Source organism: Pristis pectinata, chromosome 8 (genome assembly GCF_009764475.1).
Source record: "Pristis pectinata isolate sPriPec2 chromosome 8, sPriPec2.1.pri, whole genome shotgun sequence".
Taxonomy (NCBI): domain Eukaryota; kingdom Metazoa; phylum Chordata; class Chondrichthyes; order Rhinopristiformes; family Pristidae; genus Pristis; species Pristis pectinata.
This window is the reverse complement of record NC_067412.1, coordinates 54,622,800-54,649,548: the sequence shown is the minus strand read 5'-3', so window position 1 is coordinate 54,649,548 and position 26,749 is coordinate 54,622,800. Positions and strand designations below refer to the sequence as shown.

Genomic DNA, 26,749 nt, shown 5'->3' with positions numbered 1-26,749 from the left:
TCTGGAACATGCTGCTAGAGGAGGTGGTGGAATCAGATACAATCATTACGTTTAAGAAGCATTCAGACAGACACAAGTAGGCAAGGCACAGAAGGATACGGTCCTAATATGGGCAAATGGGATTAGTGTAGATGGGCAAAAAGGAAGGCATGGACATGGTGGGCCGAAGGGCCTGTTTCTGTGCTGTGTGACTCTATGACTCTGACGATGATAAAGTAGACAGAAACGTGGTTGATATATTTCAGTGAGGACTCTGAACTTTGGAAAGGCTATGTGGATAGACAGTACACTATAATAGTGGGATTTGAAAATTAGATGTGCAGAGATGTGTGAATACACAGGGGTTGTATGATGAGTGGGAAAGTGGATAAAAATGTATTTGAATTACTTAACTGAGCACAGAATATTGACTCAAATAGATCATGATTCTCACATCTCATTGGTCAAGCCTTGCAGACAGTTTTGGGTACCACAGTTCAAGCCAAAGAATGTGTCTAGAGGTATCCCAGGATCTCACCAGCAGTGAGGAGAGGTTGGGAAAGTTTGAAGAAATCAGCAGGGTCAGGTTCTATGGACCAGATGCAGGGTCTCGACCCGAAACGCTTACTTACACCTTTTGCCTCAACAGATGCTGCTCGACCTGCTGAGTTTTTCCTTTTTTTGTTCCAGTTCTATGGAGTGCTGGTCTGTGGAGAATGGAACTCACCATGTCAGCATGCTGAGTGGAGGAGTTTGGGACAGTGTGGGGCCAGGTGCTGTTCGAGTACTATACATGAGAAGAGAGAGAGAGAGAGAGACAGAGAGAGAGAGAGACAGAGAGAGAGAGAGAGAGAGAGAGAGAGAGAGAGAGAGAGAGAGAGAGAGAGAGAGAGAGAGAGAGAGAGAGAGAGAGAGAGAGAATAAAGAGGGGACAATGTGGAGTGAAGGAAAATTAAGGTGTGATATCACAGGAAGAAAGAAATGGTTATCTGGTTGTCAAGGGAGGGAGCTAGTTGGTGGGTCATTGGTGAGTACTTTTGTTTTTAAACCAATTGTTTTTGCTAAGTGAGTTAATCTAATAAATGGAGGTAGGGCAGGCCACCTCAGATCTATGGGGTCCACACACTGAGCTGTGTGGGAACTGCAGGGTGCTTGCTGTGTCCTGGATAACCATAGGGGCAGGTAGTGCTCGAGCTCCGGAATTTGGTGCTTGAGCAGCAGCTATGTCACTGTGGTCCATCTGTGGGGCTGAGAGTTTTGTGGAGAGAATGTTTCAGGAGGTGGTCACCTCTCAGTTCAGGAGAGAGCAGGCAGAGAGGGAAGGGGGACTGCAGAACAGACAGGAAAAACAGCAGGCAGGTAGTCCAGAAGACCCTGAGGAGTGTCCTCTCTCCCTCTAACCAGTATTCAGGTTTGAGTACTGATTAAAGACAGGATTACCCTCAGGAGTGTAGCCAGAGCCAAGAGCATAGCACTGCGGGAAAAGTATCAAGACAGCAATAGTTACTGGGGAATCTGTCATTAAGGGAGTTCTGTGATCACAGATCTTATCCCAGGATGGTATGTTGCCTCCCTGGTGCCAAGGTCAATAAGCAGATGCAGAGGTTTCTGGAGAAGGAGGGTGAATGTTCCAAGTTGATGTCAGCATCAACAATATGATGGGGAGATGGCTGAAGTTCAGGGAAGGGGGAAAGAGATGAAGGAGCAGTAGTTTCTGGATTTCACAGTGTGCCATGCACCAGTGAGATTGGATGACAGAGTGGGTGAATGTGTGGCTAGGAAGATGGTGCAGGAGGGAGGCTTTAGATCCTGGGGCATTGGGACCGGTTCTGGGGAAGAGGGAACTTGTATCAGCCACACAGGTTGCCCCTTAACAGGATTATGACCTGTCTCTTCTTGGGCAGATTTGTAGCTGTTTACCTCAGCTTGGCAGGTGGGTGGGAAGCTGAGCAAAGATTCAGAAGGGAAAAAAGCAGAGTCAGAAATGGACAGCAGAAAATTAGTGAGAGCTAAGAGGGCAAAAGAAGCAAAGGCTAGAACAGAGAAGAAAGGGGAGTTAGTCTGCTACATGAATGCAAGGAGTATTGTGACCAGGCCAGATGAACCAAGGACTCGGACAGATAAGTGGATGTATAATGTTATAGCCATATAGTAGGACAGGAATATGGAAGCATGGGTTAAAGAGAGAACAGTGTTGTGTCCTGTGGACACTGAGATAGCTATTGGTGCAGTGTTTAGATGGAGCAATGCAGGTGGCAGCGATGTTCAGTTGATGCTGTGTTCCATTGGTACTGCATTCTGTCGGTGCTGTGTTCCATTGGTGCTGTGTCTCATTGGTGCTGCATTCCATTGGTGCTGTGATCTATCAGTGCAGTGTTCTGTTGGTACTGTCATCTATCGGTGTAGTGTTCAGTTGGTGCTGTATTCTATTGGTACAGTGTTCCATTGGTGCTGTGTTCTGTTGGTGCTGTGTTCTCTCGGTGTCATTGGTGCTGTATTCCATTGGTACTGTGATCTATTGGTGCTGTGTTCCATTGATGCTGTGTTCCATCTGTACTGCATTCTGTTGGTGCAGTGTTCTGTTGGTGCTGTGTTCTGTTGGTGCTGTGTTCCATCAGTGCTGTGTACCATCAGTGCTCTGTACCATCGGTGCTCTGTACCATCGGTGCTGTGTACCATTGGTGCAGTTTTCAGTTGGTGCTGTGTTCCATTGGTGCTGTGATCTATTGGTGCAGTGTTCTGTTGGTACTGTGGTCGATCGGTGCAGTGTTCAGTTGGTGCTGTGTTCCATTGGTACTGTATTCCATTAGTGCTGTATTCCATTGGTGCTGTGTTCCGTTGGTGCTGTGTTCCGTTGGTGCTGTGTTCCGTTGGTGCTGTGTTCCGTTGGTGCTGTGTTCCGTTGGTGCAGTGTTCAGTTGATGCTGTGTTCCGTTGGTGCAGTGTTCCGTTGGTGCAGTCTTCTGTTGGTTCAGTATTCTGTTGGTGCTGTGTTCTGTTGGTGCAGTGTTCAGTTGATGCTGTGTTCCGTTGGTGCAGTGTTCCGTTGGTGCAGTGTTCTGTTGGTGCTGTGTTCATTTGGTGCTGTGTTTTGTTGGTGCTGTGTTCCATTGATACTGGGTTCTGTTGGTGCAGTGTTCAGTTGGTACTGTGTCCCGCTGGTGCTGTGTCCTGTTGGTGCTGTGTCCCATTGGTGCTGTGTTCCATTTGTACTACATTCTGTTGGTGCTGTGTCCCGTTGGTGCTGTGTTCTGCTGGTGCTGTGTCCCGTTGGTGCTGTGTCCCGTTGGTGCTGTGTTCTGCTGGTGCTGTGTTCCGTTGGTGCAGTGTTCCCTTTGTACTGCATTCTCTTGGTGCAGTGTTCTGTTGGTGCTATGTTTGGGCTGGCTTCTGCTGGGACTGTGTTCTGCTGGTGTTCTGTTCTGGTGGTGCTGTGTTTGGGCTGTGTCCTGTTGGTACTGTGTGGCAGGAGCGGAGTCTTTAAAAGATTCCAGTCAGGTTTAAGGCTCCGGGAGGAGTGGAGTTGTTCGATTGGGTTTTGCTGTTGTTCTGTGTGAAGGAAGGTTGTGAGCAAGAGGTTGCGTTGAGACCCTTTGATCGGCGGTTTAAAGTATTGTGAGCGGCGTGGAGATGGGTGAGTGGGGGTCGGGGGTCGGGGGTGGGGTGGGACGGGACGGTACGCGCTGCCTGCGGTGTGAGATGAGAACGGCTCTGTTGCGGGACATGGGACCCGCTCGGCAACAGTGAGGAGCATTCGGAGTTTAACGCAAACTTTCAGGATGGGACGTGGTCCCGCAACTACCCCGGTTCGTACTCACAGAGAGCCGGAGGTCGGTGTCCGCCCAGTCTGGGAGCCCCCCTCGCTCGTCTTCCACCCCAATCCGCATCTGATCCCCTTCCCTTCTCCACCCCACCCCTCATGTGGTCCCATTCCCCTTAGCCTAGTTTCTCCCTATCGACCTTCTCTCAACCTGATCCCGACCCCGTCTCCTTCCCGACCCTTACCCCGACTCCCCTCCCCGACCCCTCCTCCCCGCAGCACTGCCTAGACTCACCCCAGCCCTGACTCACCCCACCCCGACCCGCCTCTCCCCCTCCCCCACCCCTACCCCCTCTCCCCACCCTACCCCCTCTCCCCACCCCTACCCCCTCTCCCCCACCCCACCTCTCCCCACACCCCCACCCCCTACGCCCTCTCCCCCATCCCTACCACCTCTCACCCTACCCCCACCCCCCCTCCTCCCACCTCCCTCTCCCCCCCTCCCCCCCCTCTCCCCCCCCTCCCCCCCCTCCCCCCCCTCTCCCCCCCCTCCCCCCCCTCTCCCCCCCCTCCCCCCCTCCCCCCCCTCTCCCCCCCCTCTCCCCCCCCTCCCCCCCTTCTCCCCCCCCTCCCCCCCCTCCCCCCCTCCCCCCCCTCCCCCCCTCCCCCCCCCTCTCCCCCCTCCCCCCCTCTCCCCCCTCTCCCCCCTCCCCCCCTCTCCCCCCTCCCCCCCTCTCCCCCCCCCTCTCCCCCACTTCTCCCCCCCTCCCCCCCTCCCCCCCCCTCCCCCCCCCTCCCCCCCCCTCTCCCCCCCTCCTCCCCCCCCTCCTCTCCCCCCCTCCCCCCCCTCCTCCCCTCCCCCCTCCTCCCCTCCCCCCTCCTCCCCCTCCCACCTCTCCCCTCCCCCTCCCGCCACCCCTACCTCTCCCCACCTCTCTCCCCCAACCCACCTCTCTCCCCCAACCCACCTCTCTCCCCCTCCTTACTCCCCCACTTCTCCCCCACTTCTCCCCTCCTCCCCTCCCCCTCCCCTCCTCCCCTCCCCCTCCCCTCCTCCCCCCCTCCTCCCCCTCCCCCCTCCTCCCCCTCCCCTCCTCCCCCTCCCCTCCTCCCCCTCCCCTCCTCCCCCTCCCACCTCTCCCCTCCCCCTCCCGCCACCCCTACCTCTCCCCACCTCTCTCCCCCAACCCACCTCTCTCCCCCAACCCACCTCTCTCCCCCTCCTTACTCCCCCACTGCCCCTCCCTTTCTTCCTATTCCTCCCTGTCTCCTCATTCCCTCCTGGTCTCCCCCCATCCTCCTGCCTGTCCCCCTCCCCCCTCCTCTTTCCCCCCCTCCCCCTCCTCTTTCCCCCCCTCCCCCTCCTCTTTCCCCCCCTCCCCACCCCCTCCTCCTGGTCTCACGCCCCCCCCGCCCTCCTCCCCATCTCACCACCCCCCCCCCCAACCCCGGTCTTGCTCCCCCAGTCTCTCACCTCACCCTTCCAGTGTCTCACCTCACCCTCCTCCTGGTGTCACCCTCACCCCCACCCCCCCCCCCCCACTTCACCCCATATCCCCATCCCTCTCCCCCTTGTGTGTGTGATGCTGCCTGTGTGTCTGCTTGGGCCTCAGGATAGTCCTCTCGGCCTTCTGAGCTCTTGCTGTTTGTTTCACACGGAGGCCCAGCTCTCCTCCCCTCCCTGTTGGATTATGGCTGGATGTCACACTACGTTGTCTTAAAGCTGCCTGTTGCTAACACTTTCCTTCTGTGCCCACGTTTCCCCAGCTAAGCAGATAAGATCAGGATCAATAACTGGAGCTTTTGACGGGTGGGCTACAACTTACCCCCTGCCTCTGTGCGGAGGTCTCACTCCTACTATTTGTTTCTGTGAGAAGTAGTAACAGGGAGGCCCTCGATTCCACTTTGCCACTCCATGTAACCTTGACGTTTGCTTAATTTTATGGGCACTTCCCAGAACCCTTGATTCCCTATTCAAAAATCTCCCTTCACCTTTAATATGACTCTGGCTCCACAGATCACTAGAGTAGAGAATTCCAAAGAAACATGTATCTCTGAGAGAAGAAATTCCTACTTGATTCTGTCATAAATAGGCCCCTCCTTAATCTGAAGCAATCTCCTTTTGTTGGAGATACCCCCTCTAGGGAAAACATCCTCTCAGTCTTGTCTTTCAGTAAGATCACATCACATTCTCCTAACTACTAATGAATATCGGCCCAATCTGCTCAACCCTTCCTTGTGACACATTCGCTTCTTCTCAGGAAGCAACCTGGTGAACCTTCCCTGAACTACCTCCAACTCTAGAGTATCCATCCTTGAATAAAGGGACTAACATTGTGTGCAGTGCTCCAGCTGTGGTCTCACTGGATAGTGGCAGCAAACCTTCCTTATCTTTATACTCCATCCCCTTTGGAATAAAGCCCAACATTTCATTTCCCTTCCCGATTACTTGCAGTACTGGCAGGCTAACTTTGTGTTAAAAGTCTGATGATACGTAAATTCCTCTTTAAAGGCGTACTATAATCTTTCTCCATTTAAACCAGGGTCTGTCTTTTTATTCTTCCTCTTCATATTTCCACACTCTACATTCCTCCTGCCCACTCACTTAACCCATCTACAAGCCCTTGTACACTCTGTGCTCCTTCATCTTTCTTGACAGCTCTCCCTACCTTAATGTCTCTTCCTCTCGAACCACTCCCTCCCCACCTGCCATTCACTTCCTTGAATAGAATCTCCCCAAGTGATCTTTGGTGGGGGGGGGGGGGGGGTGGCATTGCTTCACCTGAAACTTATTCCAACACCTTGGGTGGCCAGAGGCTTTCCCCTGTCTTCAGTCAGCTGGTGGTTCCTGTGTTTGTGCCTCTGACTGGGAGCAGATGCTTCTCACTGGGTAAATTTTCCTCTGGAGCCGAGCCTTCTTCGAGTGAATATTGTGCCAGTGAGTTGTGTGGCTTTCAGTGGTATAGTTGGAGCTGTTGAACATTAAGAAGCAATTTTGGTAATTTGGATTTGGGTCCTTACAGTCGGCTTGTTCTGATCTGGGCAGATTCCCAACAGTTTTTGAGTTAAATTATTCCCTTTGTTTTGTTGTCTTTATTTTCTTTTAATTCCCATCATGCGGAGTAACTCTGGCTGAACAAACTGAATAAAGTAATTGTTCAGAATATGACAGACCAAACTTTGGAAGTGCAATTGCTGAAAGATTAACCCTTCTCCTGCTGAATTAATGGATCCCCAGGGATGGGGAGATTATGCCTAATATTGGAAATATCCGACAGGCTGGCATTTCCGCTCAGTGTTATCCCATCTTTTACTCTCAGTTACTGGTATTCCCGTAACCTGAGTTGTTCGCAAATGGGAATCTGCTGATGTGGGTGTGGTGGATATTGGCATCAAGGGGAGGAGGGCAGAGAACACAGCAAAGGGCGAGGATGGGCAGGTGGGATGAGGGGACTGCAGGACAACATCTGACTGACACAGGAGAGTGTGACCACTTCCTGTTGTTGCTGAAGCCATTTTGTTTCCATGCTGTGGATGTGTTCCTCATCCAGTGGGGGGGGGGGGGGGGACAGGGTGAGAGAGGTCGACAGAGTGAGAGGAAAGGGAGAAGGAGTGAGAGGAAAGAGGGAGGAGGAGGTGGAGTGATAAGAAGTTGAACACCTCTCTGCCCCTTCTGTGGAAAGGACAGAGTGAATTACCCCCCTCTCTCAATGATTGAGCAGCATGTTTGAAGCTTTCCTTCCTCGAGCTTCAGAAGGCTGCAAGGTCTCCTTCTGTTCTCCATGTGCTGAGAGCACTCTTTTTTTTTGAGATTTGGTGTTGGATTTCATGCAGAGTAAAGGGGGTTTTGCTGATTAATTTTGTTTAGTTAGGCATGGTATCGATTGATACTGTCCTGCTTTAGTAGGTAACTGCTGGGTTCACTATAGAGAGGGTGTTTCAAGGAGTTGGCTTGAAACAGTTTTACTTCTGGAAGAAGAATAATTTGCACTTGTATGGCACCTTGTAATCGGACAAAATACTGAGGAGTTTATGGAAATGTTCCCCTTCTAGTAAGAGAATCAGATTTATTATCACTGACACATGATGTGAAATTTGTTGTTTTGTGGCAGCACTACAGTGCAAAGACAAAAAAATCTGTAAATCTCAAAAGTAAGTAAATAGTGCAAAAAAAAAAGGAATAATGAGGTAGTATTCATGGATCATTCAGAAATCTGATGGTGGAGGGGAAGAAGCTGTTCCTGGATTGTTGAGTTTGGGTCTTCAGGCTCCTGTACCTCCTCTCTGATGATGGTAGTGAGAAGAGGGCACGTTCTGGATGGTGAGGATCCATTATGATGGATGCCGCTTTCTTAAGATACTGCCTCTTGAAGGTGTCCTTGATGGTGGGGAGGGTTGTGCCCTGATGGAGCTGGCTGCGTCCACAACCCTCTGCAGTCTCTTGTGGTCCTGTGCGTTGGAGCCTCCATACCAGGCTCTGGTGCAACCAGTCAGAATGTTCTCCACCGTATATCTATAGAGATCTGTAAGAGTCTTCGGTGATAGACCAAATATCCTCAAACTCCTAACGAAGTAGAACTACTGCCATGCCTTCTTCATGATTGCATCAATGTGTTGGGCCCAGGATAGATCCTCCCAGATGTCGATGCTTCAAAAACTTGAAGCTGCTCACCCTTTCCACTGCTGACCCCTCAATGAGGACTGGTGTGTGTTCTCTCAGTTTCCCCTTCCTGAAGTCTGCAATTAGTTCCTTGGTCTTGCTGATGTTGAGTGCGAGGTTGTTGTTGCGACACCACTCAACCAGCTGATCTATCTTGCCTCCTCATCGCCACCTGAGATTCTACCAACAACAGTGATGTCATCGGCAAATTTATAGATGGAGTTTGAACTGTGCTTAGCCGCAACAGTCATGAGTGTAGAGGGAGTAGAGCAGTGGGCTAAGCACACATCCTTGAGGTGCACTTATGTTGAGAGTCAGTGAGGAGGAGATGTTTTAAAAAAATAATCAGACAAGCTGGAAGCCAAGTTAATGGAAGACCTGGAGGTGAGCTAAAGTCTTGGTTAAAACAAAAAAAAAGGATTAAAAAGAGAGAGGGGGAAGAGGATTAGGGAGGTAATTCCATAGCTTTGGGTTGATGGCAAAACTGGCAGTGATGGTAGTCAGGGTCATAGAGTCAGGAAACACCAAAACCTGTTCTTCGGCCCACTGTGTCCATGCTAACTGTTGCGCCCATCTATTCTAAACCCATTTACCCTTTTTCACCTTGGCAATTCAAGTTTAGGTGCTTCTTAAATGAAAGTGTCTCTCTCTCCATCACCCGCTTACCAGTACTTTCCAGATTCCAAGCACCCTCTGTGGGGGAGAAAAATCCCCCTTAGATCCCTTCTAAACTCCCTATACCTCTTTCCACCATGGGAAAAATATTCTATCTATCCCTGATGAAAGGGTGGACAAAAGGTAAGAATTGGGGGTGAGCAGGGGCTTGCAGGTTTGGAGAAGGTTGCTGTTCTGGGAGCCAGTGTAGATGGGAGAGCGTCTGGCTGTTGGTGGGCAGGTTGGTGAGTTGTTACACAGTGGAGTTTGGGATGAGCTAAATTCAGCGGAAGGTGAGAGGTCGGTGAAGAGGGTTCAGTCTAGGCTGAAGATAGCCAAGACTGGCAGAGGATTTCAGCAAAGGTCATCTGTTGCATGAACTGGTGGTGGAAGTGCACAGTCTTCAGAATGGGATTGGAAGCTCGACATTGTGAACCATCTGATTCCGCCTTGGTGTAGCCAGGGAGAGGGATTGGTGGGTGGACTGAGACCAGGGTTTGTGGTGGTGAATGGCAAATTAGTGTGAATTACCATACTGAACGAGGGATGGATGAGTTTTAACCAAGGATCACCAGGTCAACATGTTCTTTCTGGAGCAACAAACGATCTGCTGCAGAAACTCAGCAGGTCGAACAGCATCCGTGGGGGTAAATGAATCGTCAACATCTTGGGTCAAAACCCTGCATCAGGACTGAAAGTGGAGAGGTGAGATGGCCAGTATAAAGAAGAGAGGGGGAGTGGTGAGACACTAGCCTGAGGTGATTGGTGGACTGCGGAGGGGTGAAAAATGTTGGGCAGGTTGCGCCAGTTAGGGGAGGGGAGCAGGGGGGGAGGGGAATGCTAGATGGAGGCAGGCAAAGAGGAAAAAAAATGAGAGGAAAATGGAGAGAGGCAGATGTTCTATGTTCTTTCTGAATCATGTTGTCAAGGGCAACATGGAGATGAGAAATGGGGAGAAGGCAGGGATGGATCCTGAGGAACCCCAGGGGAAATGGGAAGCCATCCCACTGTAGTTTAGTTTCAGGCTACAATGGGACAGGTAGGAATGGAAGAGAGCATTGCAAAGGGGCACTGTCTTGGAAGAGGGTGATTCTCCATTGTGCTGAAGGTGCAGACAGGATGCAAGGAGGGAGGAGGAGCAACAGATAGCCCTGGGCACTGGGACATGGGCTACTATTTGTGGCTTTAATGTGGTAATGTTGATGAAGGTGATAAGGTCTATCTGGATCTCAGCAAGGCAGTCCAATGTGGTGGACTGTCAGTAAAGTGAAAATTCACCAGATTCGTGGGTGACTGTCAGTTGGATCCAAGTCTGCCTGGTAGCAGGAAGCGAGTGGCAATGGTCACCAGATATTTGAGTGACCGAAGGCTGTGGGCAATGGGGTTCACCAGCACTCGGGGCTGTGGTGATGCAGATGTAGACATGTGGAGGCTGCATGTCAGGGAATTGACAGATCAACCCAAAACTGATAGAGTGTTTGATGGGGCTGGGAGAGGGTGGCAGGTGGGGGGAGGGTACTGAGGGGACTGAAGTTCAGGGAGATGTCAATGGACTAGTCAAGTGAGTGGAATTCAATCAGGAGAAGTGTATTTGGGACAAGTAAATTTGGGATTCACTTTTCAGGACTGTAAAATGGGAACATGGTATTTAAAAACAGGGCTGTGATTTAAGGTTTGTGAGACTTGTTCTCATGGGGTTAAGGCAGTTGTGGGAAATCAAACTGGTTTTAGTAACTACAGTTATCCCTGGACTCCGGTACCTCCATGTAGAGCTGGTTGCTGGAGGTGAAGTACTTGTGTCACTCACTGCTGGGTCCCTGCAGCTGGTATAGTGGCCCCAGGGATCGGCCTGCTCTGGTTATACCATCTACTAATCACCTGGGCAGGATCAGAGCTCAGGTTGAGCAGTGTGTCACTACTGCTGTCTCCACTCCCCTAGCCGTCCCTACCTCCTAGGGATCCTTGGGGTGGGTAGTGACCATTGGGTGGAGTGGGGGAAACTACAGGACAAATATTATCCCAAACCAATCAACACAACACAAACCAACACAAGGCAAGGAGGTGTCCTGTCAACAGAGGCCAGACAGTTTGGGTCTGTATCCCTTGGAGTTTAGAAGAATGAGGGGTGACCTTATTCAAACATATAAGACCTTAAGGGGGTTCGACGGGATTTTGAGATGTTTCTACTCAATGGAGAGTAACGAACAAGGGGATGTGGATGCAAAATAAGGGGCTGTTCAACAACTTTTGACAAGGAGCATTTTCCAGCGTTTGCTGATTTTACTTATCATGATATTAGGTAGCTATTATTCTCCCATTTCCGCCTCCTCCAGGCCTGTTTATCTCTTGACTTTTCCCAGTGCTGAGGAACGATCGTCAGCCTTGAACACACTCTTCAGATGCTGCCTGACCTGCTGATCTGTCATCTATTTTCTGTCTTTATGGAAATATAAGGTTGCAGGGAAGGTGGGCACCTTTTTGGGAGAATGAGAATTTGGAGAGGAAGGGGAAGATGGGAGGGAAGATTGGAAGAGATGCAGCGGGGTGAAGGTGATATTGAAGACAATGATTATGAGATTGTTGGGGTGGATGAATATCTTGTTGTCTTTGTGACTCAATTTTGCACTTTATTGTGTTGAGATATATTGTTGAAGGTCAGAATATGTGCGAAGGAAGGAGGAGGGAGAGAAGGAGGGTTCACTGTTCCTAGAGCCCTTGATGCATTTTCCTAGTGAGTACACTTTGCCCATGGGTTTCTCAGTCACTCATTGCAGATGTTTGTGTTCCACTGGTTTACCTACAAACCAGTTGTGGCGTATTTGATGCATTTAATGCAAACTTTTGCCCTCCTTTTTTTCTACATGAGTTCTGTTTCAATGATGCCAGGAACACAGAGCTGGGAACGAAAGTCAGTTGGGATTCTCCAGGAGTCAGGAAGTGTTGGCAGATTAAAACCCTGCTCATTCCCAAACTCCTTTCTTCAAATGCACTGGGTTCACATTAATGGATGGATTTACCTTGTATTTCTTTACCACATTTGGTACCATTTGGCCCACTGAGTCCATGCTGGCTCTTGGAGCATTTTCACCAGTCCCATGTCTCCTGGTAACTAATTCTGTCTCTCGTCTGCCCATCAACTTCCCTTTGATTCTTTTGCAACTTACCTACACTTGGGGCAAATTTACAGTGGCCAGCTAACTACCAGCATGTCTTTGGGATGTGGGAGGAGACTGGAACACCCGGGGGGAATCTACATGGAGATGGAGAACATGCAAACTCCACACACAAACAGCACTGGAGGTCAGAATTGAACCCAGGTCTCTGGAGCTGTGAGGCAGTGGCTCTACCAGCTGCACCACTCGATTTCACTCGCCAAAGGTGAAAGAATGGGGGAAAAAGAAGTCGTTGTGTTGCATCTTTTATGCCCTTTGCTGCCATTCACCAGTAAGCTGTCACACCAGTCCTACTGGCAATGATGGGGAATAATAATAGGCACTGAGTATCTGAAGCAACAATGGGAAATGCTGGGAAAAAAAAAACCAGCAGGCCAGCCAACTTCTGAAGGAGAAAACTGTGTGAGGTGCAGGACAGGCTATTCATACCCTGGTGTCTGTTCCAATATCCAGTGAGAACCTGGGCAATCTGAAGCCCAACTCCACTGACATACTGCTCTGTGTCCTTTATTCCTTTGTCCAATAAATTCGTGGATTTCAGTCAGTTGTCTCCACCATCCGCAGCCACTTGCAAAGCCAAAGTTACTTGTTTTGATTCCCTGCTGCATTCCTGTGCAAGTTTCACCAATTAATGAGCCAGATTCTGTCCTTGACGTGATCGGTATTAAACAAAACGTAATGTTTGAAGGAAGTTCTCGACAGGTCGTGCCGCATCTGTGGGGAGAGAAATTGGGTTAACGTTTTGAATCAAAGACCTTTCAACCAGACTAGGAAAAGTTAGAAAGCAAGCATGCTTTAAGCTTGAGTGAAGGATGGGGGATGAAGAGAGCAGAGGGAATGTCTGTAAGAGGCTGACTGATGCAGGTGGTGGGATCCTCGGGACTACTGAGCAATGGGATACTTGCCTTCATCAGCCGGGGCTTAGGATACAAGATCAGGGAGGTTATCTTGCAGCTTCACTAAACATCGCTACAGCCATAGCTGGGATGTTGTGTGCAGTTCTGGTCATCACTCTATATGAAGGATATGATTGCACTGGAGAGGGTGCAGAGGAGATTCACCAGGATTTTGCCTGGGATGGAGTGTTTCAGTTATGAAGAGAGACTGGAGAGGCTGATTTTGTTTTCCCTGCAGCAGAAGAGGCTGAGGAGGAGGCCCAGATTGAGGTGTATAAAATCATGAGGAGCGTAGATAATGGGAAATTTTCCCCATTTGTAAAGGTATCTGAGAATCGATGGCATAGATTTAAAGTGAGGGATAAAAGATTTAGAGGGGACCTGAGGAAATTTCTTTTCCCCCCCGAGGGTGGATGGAGTCTGGAACAAACTGCCTGAGGGGGTGGTGGAGGCAGAGGCTGTCACATTTAAGAAATACCTAGGTGAACACTTGAATCACCAAGGCATAGGAAGCTAGGGACTGTCTGGTAAATGGGATTAGTACAGATAGGTAGGCTAGTCAGCATGGACATAGTGGGTTGAAGGGCCTGTTTCTGCTGAATGACTAGGTGGTGGCATCAGAGAGAGAGGGTGAAGTCTGGAAAAGTAAATGGAAGAAGAATGAGGCAGAGGGGAGAGGAAAGAAACGGCGCTGGGAGAGAGAGATACTAAACACTGCAGGAATCTGAAGTAAAAGAGAATGCTGGAAATACCCAGCCGGTCAGGCAGCGAATGTGGAGAGAAGAACAGACAATAATGGAGGAGGATGATCTTTCATCAGAACCTAAGGGAAAGGCAGGGTGTCAGTGGTGCCCCAAGAGGTATTATGAATCTGCTCAGAAGATGAGGTGCTGTTCCTCACAAGGTGTGTACGTTGTTCTGTGTTGGAAGATTGTAAGAGGCCAAGGACCATAGAGTGGGAGTGGGCTGGAGGATTAAATGCATGAATGGGTGTAACAAGCTGCTGCTGTAACTGGGAAGGCAAGAAGGACACCGGTATCCTCTCATCTAACCCCTTCTTCACCCAGGACCAGTCTGGCAGCTCCCAACGCACATCCCCGACAGTGGCTCTTGCTGAAGACTGTGTGTTAAGTGGAAGGTGGTTTGTCTTCAGGTACAGCTCCCTGCAGGAAGATTAGGCAGAGGGACGTATTGCTGGGTAACTGGACTGTGCGAGAACTGCTGTAACCCTGTGGAGGGTCAGGAATGTGATTGTGCAGTAGGGAGAGAATTTGCACCCCTTCCTTCACTGCCGTGGTTCCCAGTAGCCCTGTGACTGAGTGAGGCAGTGTCTGGTACTGTGCAGAGCATCACGTTGCTTGTCCATCTCTTGCCGAGCGGGAGCTGCCTTGGCTGGTGCTGAATGGTCCCTTTGTTGAGGGTCAGGGTTCGGAATCAGCCACCTCCCTCTTGCTGAGCATTGTTTACCCTGTTCAACAGAGCTCCACTCAGTCTCAACTCTCCCACAACAAAGCTCATTGTTCCTTGGGACTTAACCACTTCCATTCAGTCTGAAGTCATGTATGTAGCTTGAGATGTGACCATTCATCCTTCCAGCTTATCCCAACTTGTTGAAAGAGCTATTCAGTCTTTCCCGCACTTTCCCTCAACTGTGCACCTTTTCTGACAATATGAAATGTGTCGTTTAGTTACTCACCCTCCAGCCAATTCTCTGGACTTGCCCTGTCAAAGCCTTCATGATTTTGATATTGAATTTCTACCCCGTGCCTCAATGCATCCCCTCTCGCTGAAGGAGAACAATCCCAGTTTCTCTCGATGTTAGTTCAACTCTCTCATCCCTGCTTCCATTTGGGTAAAAGCAGGAAATCCTGGAAATGCTCAGCAGGTCAGGCAGCATCTGTGGAGAGAGAAACCGTTAACGTTTCAGATGAGGGACCTTTCGTCAGCCATGAGAGGAAAGGGGGAAAGTCCTTCATCTGAAACATTGATGGTTTCTCTTTCTAATTGCTGTTTCCAGTATTTTCTATTATCTGTTTATTCATCCAACATGCTTAAATCTAGCCTGCAGGGAAAGTCCCACCATGAACAACATCACACAGGTGCAGTATTTAATGTGCTGATAACTGGTTCTAATGAGCCATTTTGACTCATCCTATCATAGACATTCCCTTTGTTCTACACATCCCTCCCCCACCTTCCCTCCTACTCTCATCCATCTCTCTCTCTCTCTCTCCCAGTGTTGACAGAGGGTCATTGAGTCATACAACATGGAAGCAGGCCATTCCACCCACCTTGTCCATGCTGACCGGTGAGCACCCATCCGTATTAATCTCAGTCCTGAGACACGAATTCTCTTTCCACAGATACTGCCCAGCTTGCTGAGATTTTCCAGCATTTTCTGTTTTTGGTTCAGATTCCCAGCATCAGCAGTTTTTTGTTTGGTTTCTGTTTGAGTAAACCTGCACTTGTACCTTTTCCTCGTGTAAATCCTAATCTTTTTTCAGTACTGCGGATGATGGAAATGTGAAATAAAAGTACTCAGCAGGTCAGGCAGCTTCTCCAGTGTTTATCTCTGTTCTCACTTCTCTCTCTCTCTGCACCTTGTCCAGACAGAACCATTGTGATTAATCACCCACCACCCTCTCTCAGCCAGCACCACCTGTGTCATTCAGTCGCTCTTGGTTCCCACCCTCCCGCAGATATTTCCTCCCCTTTCTATGCAACTTAAAAGTGCTAATTGGTTTATTATTGTCACATGTGCTGAGATAAGGTGAAAAGCTTTTGTTTGCATGTCATCCAGACAGGTCATTCCATACGTAAGTACATCAAGGTAGTACAAAAAGGGGGAAAAAAACCCAGAATGCACAATGTAGTGTTACAGTTACGGAGAAACTGCCCTGCAGGTAGTCAAAGTGCCAGAGCCATGGTGAACTAGATTGAGAGATTGAGTTCATCTTTAGTGTATAAGAGGGCTGTTGAAGAGTCTTATAACAGCAGGATAGAAGCTGTCCTTGAGCCTGGTGGTATTGGTATTGGTTTATTATTGTCACTTGTACCGAGGTACAGTGAAAAACTTGTCTTGCATACCGATCGTACAGGTCAATTCATTACACAGTGCAATTACATTAGGTTGGTACAGAGTGCATTGATGTAGTACAGGTAAATAACAGTACAAAGTGTCACAGCTACAGAGAAAGTGCAGTGCAGTAAGGTGCAAGGTTACAACAAGGTAGATCGTGAGATAGTCAATCTCATCGTATAAAGGAACCATTCAATAGTCTTATCACAGTGAGGTAGAAGCTGCCTTAAGTCTGGTGGTATGTGCCCTCAGGCTCGTGTATCTTCTACTTCATGGAAGAGGAGAGAAGAGAGAATGACCCGGGTGGGTGGGGTCTTTGATTATGCTGGCTGCTTCACCAGGACAGCGAGAGGTAAAGACCAAGGAGGGGAGGCTGGCTTCCGTGATTCGCTGGGCTGTGTCCACAACTCTTTGCAGTTTCTTGCAGTCCTAGGCAGAGCAGTTGCCATACCAAGCTGTGATGCATCCAGATAGGATGCTTTCTATGGTGCATCGATAAAAGTTGGTGAGTGTCAAAGGGGACAAACCAAATTTCTTTAGCCTCCTGAGGAAGTGGAGACACTGGTGAGCTTTCTTGGCCGTGGCATCTATGTGATTTGACCACGTATTCTCAACCTTTTGCATCTTCTGCCCAATGGGAGGGGAGAGAAGAGAGAATAATCAGGGTGGGAGGGGTCCTTGATTATGTTGGCTGCTTTCTCGAGGCAGCGGGAAGTGTGGATGAAGTCAAAGGAGGGGAGGTTGTTTTGCATGATGGACTGGGCTGTGTTCACAATTCGATGGATTTCTAACATTTCTTAGTTGTAATGAAATGCCATTGACCTGGTAGATTAAGTCCTGTTTCTCTCTACAAATACAGCCTCACCTGCTTAGCTGGCAGTACTCTCTGAGTGGTCCTGACTGTAATTTAGCAGTTGCTTCTGATTCTGTATTCTTCACGAGAGGAAATAATCTCTGCTTCTAGCCTGTGGGATCCTCTAGATATCCAATTTCATACACCTCCATCAAATTACTCCTTAGTCCGCCAAACATTCAGGCAGTGCAAGCCCAAATTCACCCCTCTGAGTCCTGCTTGTACTCTGCAGTCTACTCTTAGTTTAGTGAATCTTTGCTGCACTCCCTCTGAGCCAAGTACATCTCTTGGGTAAGGAGACCGAACTGTACACAGTTCTCTACCAAGACCCTGCGGTAATGACAAAGACCCTGCAGTATGGTCCTCCATGACCCGGCTCTGATGTCCTCTTGTCCTTGATTGCCAACACAAAAGATTCCCTGCACCTGCTTTAACAACGGAAACCCAGAATGCTGGACACACTCAGCAGGTCAGACAGCATCTGTGGAAAGAGAAACAGAGTTAATGTGCCAGGTCAAAGAGCCTTGTTTAATCACCTTAAATAAAAACAGAAAATGCAGGTTGACCTTGAGAAATGTTGACCCTGCTCCTCCGCAACGCTGTCTAACGCGTTGTGTATTTTCAGTTCTTAGTTCAGGTTTCCAGCATCTGCTGTTTTTCATTTTGCTTTTTTATAACTCTACAATTCCATTGATTAAACTTAATCAAATCACCCCTAACCTTTCAGCTTGCTGGTTGCACAGTGATTAAGTTGCCAGGGTAGCGAGCTAGAGTTCTGGCCTATTGGTGCAGAGACACGAGTTCCAATCCCACTATTACATCTGGGGAACTGAGGTTTAAGTCAATAAGTAAGGCCAATATTTTACAAAAAGTTCGGGCCCAGTAATTGTGACAAGAGGCTACCAGAGTGTTGTAAAAACCTGCTTACCAGTTTCTTCAGGGGAGATTATCTGCTGTCCTAACTCAAACTGGACTATATATGACTCTAGACCCACCAGTTTTGTTTCCTTATTCATTCATTTCTTTCTGGGATCTGGGCATCATGGGCAAAGCCAGTATTTATTGTCCATCACTAAATGCCCTTGAGAAGAAGGTGGTGAGTTGCCACCTTGGACTGCTGCAGTTCGTGTGGGGAAGGTGCTGCAGGAAGGCAGTTCTGGGATTTAGACCTAACAATGATGAAGGAACGTTACTGTCTTTCCTAATCAGATGGTGGGCGCATGGAAGTGGAACCTGCAGGTGACAGTTCTCCCCTACACCTGTTGCGCTTCTCCTGGTTGAATTTCTGATTGATGATGACATCCAGGATGTTGAAATGGGATCTCAGCAATGGCAATGCTATTGACTGGGTGATAGTTAGCCACTTTGGATTTGTCCTGCTTTTTGTGAACAGGACATACTCAGGCAATCTTCCAGGTCGGGTAGATGCCAGTGTCGTAACTGTACTGGAACTGCTTGGCTAGAGTGCACCTCTTGGCTAGTTCTGGAGCGCAGGTCTTCAGTATTACAGCTGGTCCCACAGCCTTTGCTGTATCCAGGGCTCATCCGTTTCCTGATATCATGGTGAGTGAATTGAGAAAGGATGGATTTTGCTGGAATTGGAGGGTTTGAGTTATGAGGAAAGATTGGAAAGACTGGGACTGTTTTTACTGGGTCAAAGGAGACTGAGGGAGTGACCTAATAGAGGTTTATCAAATCATGAGGGGCATAAATAGGTTAGCTGGTCAGTCTTTTTCCCAGGGTAGGGGAGTCTAAAACTAGAGGACATCAATTTAAGGTGAGAGGGGAAAGATTTAAAGGGGCAAGTTTTTTGCGCAGTGGGTATATGGAATGAGCTGCCAGAGTAAGTGGTAAAGCTGGGTACAATTACAATGTTTAAGAGACATTAGGACAGCTGTGTGGCTAGGAAAGGTTTAAAAGGATATGGGCCATATGCAGGCAAATGCAAATGGGATTAGATTAGATAGGCATCTAGCTCAGCATTAATGAATTGGGCCGAAAGGCCTGTTTCTGTGTTATATAACTCTATGAATCTTATGAATAATTGGCTGGAGTGGCTGCTGTGGTGGTGGGGATCTCTGGAGGAAGTCAAACTTGATTCTTAACTGCCCCGTAGTTTGGGGGGCAGTTAGGGATGGGCAGTAAGTACTGGCAACATCCACATCTGGTGATTTTTTAAAAATATGAAATACATTTTACAGACCTGGTCCTCCATAATTTCACCCCTTTGCCCTGGATATAATCCTGTCCTATGCCACTCCAAAGTGTGTGCCTCCTTCTGGCTACGTAGGTGTTGGTTCTGACCAAGCAGTGGGAGTGCTGCTTCTGGCCCTCTAACTGACAACTCTTGGTGATGGGTGTCAACGAATCTTCAAATCCCCTGTTGTTCCTCATTGCCGCTGGACTTGCCCTGGAGAAAAGGTTTTGGTTTTCCTTTCTTCCAGCTAAAGTGGATGACTTCGCACTAAGCTCCATTTTACAGTTGTTTCCAGTCTGTTTTGGTCTCTGTGATCCTTTATAACACACATTCCTATCCTTTGCAGGGCTCTTTTATCTCTCCTCCATTTCCTATTGGCATGCTGATAGCTTAGCGGCACTTTGTATCCCCAGGCACATTCATGCTCTTTTGTGTTGGTTCTGACCAGCTTGAAAAGAGACCTCTCTGTTCAGTGGCTTGTATTTATATTTACTGAGTCATTCTCCTATCTGTAGACTGTGTTTTCTTGGCTAGTCCTTTGGGGTTGAGGGTGACTTGCTTCCTTTCTGGTTCTGTGGTGACCGATGAGGCTGATGTGGGATCTGTAAGCTGTACAAATGAGGTAAAGAGTACTTGGTGGTTAGTTTGTGAAGTGGTGTGCTCTTTCTCCCTGTTTACACTGAGGTTCAGGTTCTTAGTGCCTTCCCCAATGCTTCCCCTCTGCTTTGAGCGTTCACGGGCCAGAAATCCCCTGGGGTCTGTGAGGATGCTGCAATTCTTGAAGCATGTCCTTAATCTTTCCCCTTCTGCCTGGTAATCTTTTCCCATGATAAAGCTTGGAATGGCATGTCTGTTTTGGGAGAGCGGTGGTGGATGTGAGGATGATGTGGCCGGCCCAATGGAACCAACTGAGTGAACTACCATAATCTACCTCGCCATGGCTCTTGCACTTTATTTGTCTGCATGCACTGCACTTTCGCTGTTACTGGAACACTATATTCTGCATTCTGTTTTGCTTTCCTTTTGCATTACCCTAATGTACTTATGTATGGAATGATCTGTCTGGATGCTAACAAAAGCTTTTCACTGTATCTTGGTACTTGTGACAACAATAATCCAATTTATAAACTAGTGTCTCTACTGAGATCCTGGGAGAGGCCTCCAATGTTGCTTTACCTATCCTGCCAGCACACTTGTAGAATTTTGTGCAATCCGCCAGTGGTTTGAAGTGTCCATTTGTAGACCGTTCCGGTCTCAGAAGTGTACAGGAGGGGTCGGGATCACTGCTGCCCAGCAGACTGTGAGCATTGTGTTGTGTTTGAAGTCTTGATCTTCAAACACCTGGTGTTGTACAGTCAGGGTGGGTTGGGAGAGGAACTTTGTTTTGCAGAGGTAACATATAAGGCCCATCCCCTTGTGTGCTTCAGGAGATAAGTCAACGATGGCTTGAAGCTCGTGTTCCAAAGATGAGCAAGTGCAAGCATTGTCTGCGTAATGGAGCTCAACTAATGAGTTTGGAGTTACCTTGGTTCTGATTTAGAGTGAACAGTTTCCCATTAGTCCTGTCAACTAGCTACATTTCATTGGGAAACTTGTTGGAGGTGAAGTGCAGCAAATACTGATGGCATGCTGCAAGCCATGATCCTAAACAATGGGCTCAACAATGGATCCCATCTCAGTACAGACTGACTTCAAGTGTTTTTACCCCAACAGTCGTATCAACCTTTCTCACAACAGTACAGCACCCTGCTTCCACCAAGCTTCCTGCTGGAGAGGAGCTAACCTTCAGCACTAATGGGAAACTGTACAATCTTCATCATTTCCCCTCCAGAACCAAGGTCACACATGGATAGCTCAGTGGCACAGCTGGTAGAGTCAATGCCTCACATCATCAGAGACTCTGGTTCAATCCTGACCTCGGGTGCTGTCTGTGTGGAGCTTGTACGTTTTCCCTGTGGCTGGGTTTCCTCTGGGTGCTCTGGTTTCCTCCCATGTCCCAAGGACATGCAGGTCAGTAGTTAATTGGCTACTGTCATGCCTCTAGTGTGTAGGTGAGTGGTATAATCTGGGAGGAGTTGATGAGAAAGTGAACATAGAACATGGAACATTACAGCACAGTACAGACCCTTTGGCCCACAATGTTGTGCCGACATTTTATCCTGCTCTAAGTTCTACCTAACCCTTCCCTCCCACATAGTTCTCCATTTTTCTATCATCCATGTGCCTATCTAAGAGTTTCTTAGAAGTCCCTAATGTATCTGCCTCCACCACCTCTGCGGGCAGTGCATTCCACACACCCACCACTCTGTATGTGTTTAAAAAAAACTTACCTCTGATGTTCCCCCCCTCGCCCCCCCAATACCTTCCTCTAATCACCTTAAAATTATGCCCTCGCGTAGGCTATTTTCGCCCTGGGAAAAAGTCTCTGATTGTCCACTCAATCTATGCCTTTTATCATCTTGTACACCTCTATCAAGTCACCTCTCATCCTCCTTCGCTCCAAAGAGAAAAGCCCTAGTTTGCTCAACCTATCTTCATAAGACATGCTCCCCAATCCAGGCAGAATCCTGGTAAATCTCCTCTGTACCCTCTCTAAAGCTCCCACATCCTTCCTATAATGAGGTGACCAGAACCGAACACAATACTCCAAGTGTGGTCTAACCAGAGTTTTATAAAGCTGCAACATTACCTTGCGGCTCTTGAACTCAATACCCCAACTAATGAAGGCCAACACACCAGACGCCTTCTTAACTAGCCTATCGACCTGCACAGCAACCTTGAGGGATCTATGGACATAGACCCCAAGATCCCTCTGTTCCTCCACACTGCTAAGAGTCCTGCCATTAACCTTGTATTCTACCTTCAAATTCAATCTTCCAAAGTGTATCACTTTACACTTTTCTGGGTTGAACTCCATTTGCCACTTCTCAGCCCAGCTTTGCATCCCATCAATGTCCCGTTGTAACCCTCGACAACCTTCTACACTATCCACAACACTACCAACCTTCGTATCATCTGCAAACTTACGAACCTTCCACATCCTCATACAAGTCATTTATAAAAATCACAAAGAGCAGGGGTCACAGAACAGATCCCTGAGGGACACTACTGGTCGCCGACCTCCAGGCAGACTACACTCCATCTACAACCATCCTCTGTCTTCTATGGGCGAGCCAGTTCTGAATCTACACAGCCAAGTTTCCCTGGATCCCATGCCTCCTGACTTTCTGAATGAGCCTTCCATGAGGAACCTTATCAAATGCCTTACTAAAATCCATGTAGACCACATCCACTGCTCTACCTTCATTAATGTGCTTTGTCACATCCTCAAAGAATTCAATCAGGCTCGTGAGGCACGACCTGCCCCTCACAAAGCCATGCTGACTGTCCCTAATCAGCCTATGCTTCTCCAAATGCTCACAAATCCTGTCTCTAAGAATCTTCTCCAGTAATTTGCCCATCACTGAAGTAAGACTCACTGCTCTGTAATTCCCAGGGTTATCCCTGCTCCCCTTCTTGAACAAAGGAACAACATTTGCCACCCTCCAATCATCTGGCACTACTCCTGTAGCCAGTGAGGATGCAAAGGTCATTGTCAAAGGTGCAGTAATCTCTTCCCTTGCTTCCCATAATAACCTTGGATATATCCCATCCAGCTCCAGTGACTTATCTATCCTAATGTTTTTCAGAAGTTCCAGCACATCCTCTTTCTTCACGTCGACATGCCCTAGCATATCAGCCTGTTGTATGCCATCCTCACAAACGTCAAGGTCTCTCTCACTGGTGAATACTTAAGCAAAGTAGTTACTAAGGACCTCCCCTACCTCTTGTGACTCCAGGCACACGTTTCCTCTCTTATCCCTGATTGGTCCCACCCTTACTCTAGTCATCCCCTTATTCTTCACATATGTGTAGAATGCCTTGGGGTTTTCCTCAATCCTACTTGCCAAGGCCTTCTCACGCCCCCTCCTAGCTCTCCTAAATCCATTCTTAAGCTCTCTCCTGTCTACCTTGTAACTCTCCAGAGCCCTGTCTGATCCTTGCTTTCTAAACCTTAGGTAAGCTTCTTTCTTCCTCTTGACAAGATATTCTACACTCTTGTCAACCATGGTTCCTTCACTCTACCGTCCTTACCCTGCCTCAATGGGACAAACCTATCCAGAACCCCATGCAAGTACTCCTTAAGCAATCTCCACACTTCCATTGTGCACTTCCCCAAGAACATCTGTTCCCAATTTATGCTCCCACGTTCCTGCCTAATAGCATCATAATTCCCCCTCCCCCAGTTAAATACCTCCCCATATTGTCTGCTTTTATCCCTCTCCAAGGCTATGGTCAAGGTCAAGGAGTTATGGTCACTGTCAAAAAAATGCTCTCCCACCAAGAGATCTGAAACTTGATCAGGCTCATTGCCTAGTACCAGGTCCAGTGTGGCCTCTCTTCTGGTCGGCCTGTCCACATATTGTGTCAGGAATCTTTCCTGGACACTCCTAACAAACTCTGCCCCAGCTATCCCCTTTACACTATGGAGGTGCCAATCAATATTAGGGAAGTTGAAATCACCCATGACAACAATCCTGTTATTTTTGCACCTCTCCAAAATCTGCCTCCTGATCTGCTATTGGGGGTCTGTAGAATACTCCCAATAGAGTGATTGCTCCCTTCCTGTTTCTGACTTCCACCCACACTGACTCAGTAGACGATCCCTCCAGGACGTCCTCCCTTTCTACAGCTGTGATACTGTGGGAGGAATAAAAGATGGAATTAATGTAGGATTGGTGTAAATGGGTGGTTGATGGTCAGCAATGGGTGGGCCGGAGGGCCTGTTTCTGTGCTGTATCTCTCTATGATTGAACCTCAGCACTTGAGCTACAGTGTACAGGCGACGTTTATGTTTGAGCACACTCATAAGCTCCAAGATGTTGGCTTGTTTGATGCAGAATGTGAGAGTTTGACCAAGCAACACCCACCGTACTGCACTGGCCCCTGACAGTAAAGTCCATGATGAGACCCTGGGAAGTGTGGACCACCTCCTATGTCTGGGGATCTGGGTGAAGGCAGACATTGACAAAGAAATTCAGCACTGCCTTCAGTACACCAACATATCCGTGCCTGCAGCAGTTACCAGCTGAGGCTCCTTGGGTACTATGCTTAGGTCCTGAGGTAAAGGTCACGGTGTCAAGCCTCATTGCAGAGGTCTTGGTATATCATCAACACTGAATCTGCAGGGCAGTACTGAGGGAGCACTCATAAGCCAGAGGGTGCTAATCTTCATAGAGCAGAGGGTCCTCCCAAGTATCCTAGCCAACAGAACTCCATTAAATGACCATGTATGGCCACTGCACACAGCATTATCTCAACATAGCAACTGTTTTCAACATGCCAGCAGTGTCCACACTTTGAGGGAATTCAAGTACTGTAAAGAACACAAGGTTGTCCCAGGGTATAGAGAGGCATGAAGCAGATGCAAATGCTACGTGGAGAAGCTGTGTTTAAATTTGCACTTCTGGCTTCTGCCAACGTTCTTCCAAAGTGTATTCAAATCCTTTGCACGTCAAGTACCGAATGACCTAATGTCACATGACCTAGTGCTTTCCTCCGCAGGGCAAATCTTCCTTGGCCCTGGCACCCATGGGGTGGGATGTAGGACTAGCGTTGTATTTCTTGCGCACTTTAAACAAGCCAGGTGTGTAATGCTAACGTTTAGAATTTAACGCGGCCTTCCAACAGAAACACATGAGCTCCACCTGGTGGTCACTGGGTGGTCAGGCGTTCAGTACAGAAATGACCTTTTCTGTGACCTTTTTGGTGGTTGACACTAATCCCATTTGTCTGTATTAGGATCGTATCCTTTTATACCTTGCCTATTCAAGTGTTTGTCTAAATGTTTCTTAAATGCAGTGATTGTACCTGATTCCACCACCACCTCTGGCAGCGTGTTCCAGATATAAGATATCTTTATTAGTCACATATACATTGAAACCCAGCGAAATGCATCTTTTGCGTAGTGTTCTGGGGGGGGGGCAGCCCGCAAGTGTTGCCACGCTTCTGATGCCAACCTAGCATGCCCACAAATTCCTAACCCGTACGTCTTTGGAATGTGGGAGGAAACCGGAGCACCCGGAGGAAACCCAGGCAGTCACAGGGAGAACGTACAAATTCCTTACAGACAGTGGCCAGAATTGAACCCAGGTCGCTGCCGCTGTAGAGCGTTATGCTAACCGCTACGCCACCGTCCCTGCAAGCACTCTCTGTGTTTAAAACAAACTTACCTCTTTGATCCCCTTTAAAATCTTCCTCACCTTAAACCTGTGCCCTCTTGTTTTTGATACCCCTGCCAAGGGAAAAAGATATGCCTCTCAGAGAATGTAGAACAGCACAGGAACAGGCCCTTCAGCCCACAATGTCTGTGCTGCCCATGCTGCCAAATTAAATTGCACATCTGCCTCTTAGGTGTTCCCTCAGCCTCTTCTGCTCCAGGGAAAACAAACCCAACCTATCCAATCCTTCCCCATAATTAAAGTCCTCCAATCCAGGCAACATCCAACACTGTCTCCAGTGTAGTCATTTCCATCTATCTTGTGCTGACCAGAACTGCACACATACTCTATGACACCATAACAACATTTAAAGGACACTTGTAAAGGTGTATGGATGGGAAAGGTTTAGAAAGGAATGGGCCAAACGTGGGCAAATGGAACTAGCTTAGATGGGAATCTTGATCGGCACGGATGAGTTCAGCTGAAGGGCATGTTTCTGTGCTGTATTACTCTGACTCTGTGACACTATGATTCCAAGTGCGATCTAACCAGCGTTTTGTAAAGTTGCAACATAACATCCCAACTTTTATATTCTGTGCCTCCACCTGTGAAGGCAAGCATGCCAAATGCCACCTTCACCACCCAATCTACCTGTGTTGCCACTTTCAGGGAACTGTGGACTTGAACCCCAAGGTCTCTCCGTTCATCAACATTCCTTAGTGCCCTACCATTCACTGTATATGTCCCACTCCTACTTGATTGCAAAATGCATCTTAACACACATCTCGGGTCAGTGGAATAAACCAGGAAGGCGCGGGGTCCTCTCTGCACCTGTCCCTTTGGTGGAGAGAGGTAGTCACCACCTTGATGGTGTCTGGTGTGTTACTCTGTCAGGGGTATGGGAAGCTTTGGTTGTAGCTTGCTTCCAGCTGTTTTGTAAATGGGATAACACAGTGGGTAGAACTGCTGCCTTGCAGCTCCAGAAACCCCAGTTCAGTCCTGACCTTGGATGCTGTCTGTGTGGAGGTTGCACATTCTCCCTGAGTTTCCTCTGGGTGCTCTGGTTTCCTCCCACATCCAAAGGAGAGTGGGTTGAGAGGCTGATCGCCACTATTACTTGCCCCAGTGTGTAAGCGGGTGGCATGACAATGGGAGGGGTTGCTGCGGATGGGTGTTCGATGGTCAGTAGTGAAACGGTGGGCTGTATCTGTACTCTGTGACCCTTTGACTTGTTTTAA

The 26,749-nt window shown here is 48.5% G+C and overlaps 2 protein-coding genes across 2 annotated transcripts in view; one reads left to right on the top strand and one right to left on the bottom strand.

Moving 5' to 3' along the window:
• Window positions 1-3,090, bottom strand: part of LOC127573790 (glycine receptor subunit alpha-4-like) — an 82,316-nt gene extending 79,226 nt beyond the window's left edge. The window contains exon 1 of the mRNA XM_052022295.1: window positions 2,640-3,090. Coding sequence (XP_051878255.1) covers window positions 2,640-3,090 — 451 coding nt within the window. The remainder of the gene's footprint in view (window positions 1-2,639) is intronic.
• Window positions 3,091-3,444: 354 nt separating this feature from the next.
• LOC127573626 (proteolipid protein DM alpha) overlaps window positions 3,445-26,749 on the top strand; it is a 43,686-nt gene continuing 20,381 nt past the window's right edge. Inside the window, exon 1 of the mRNA XM_052022012.1 lies at window positions 3,445-3,613. Coding sequence (XP_051877972.1) covers window positions 3,610-3,613 — 4 coding nt within the window. The 5' untranslated portion in view covers window positions 3,445-3,609. The remainder of the gene's footprint in view (window positions 3,614-26,749) is intronic.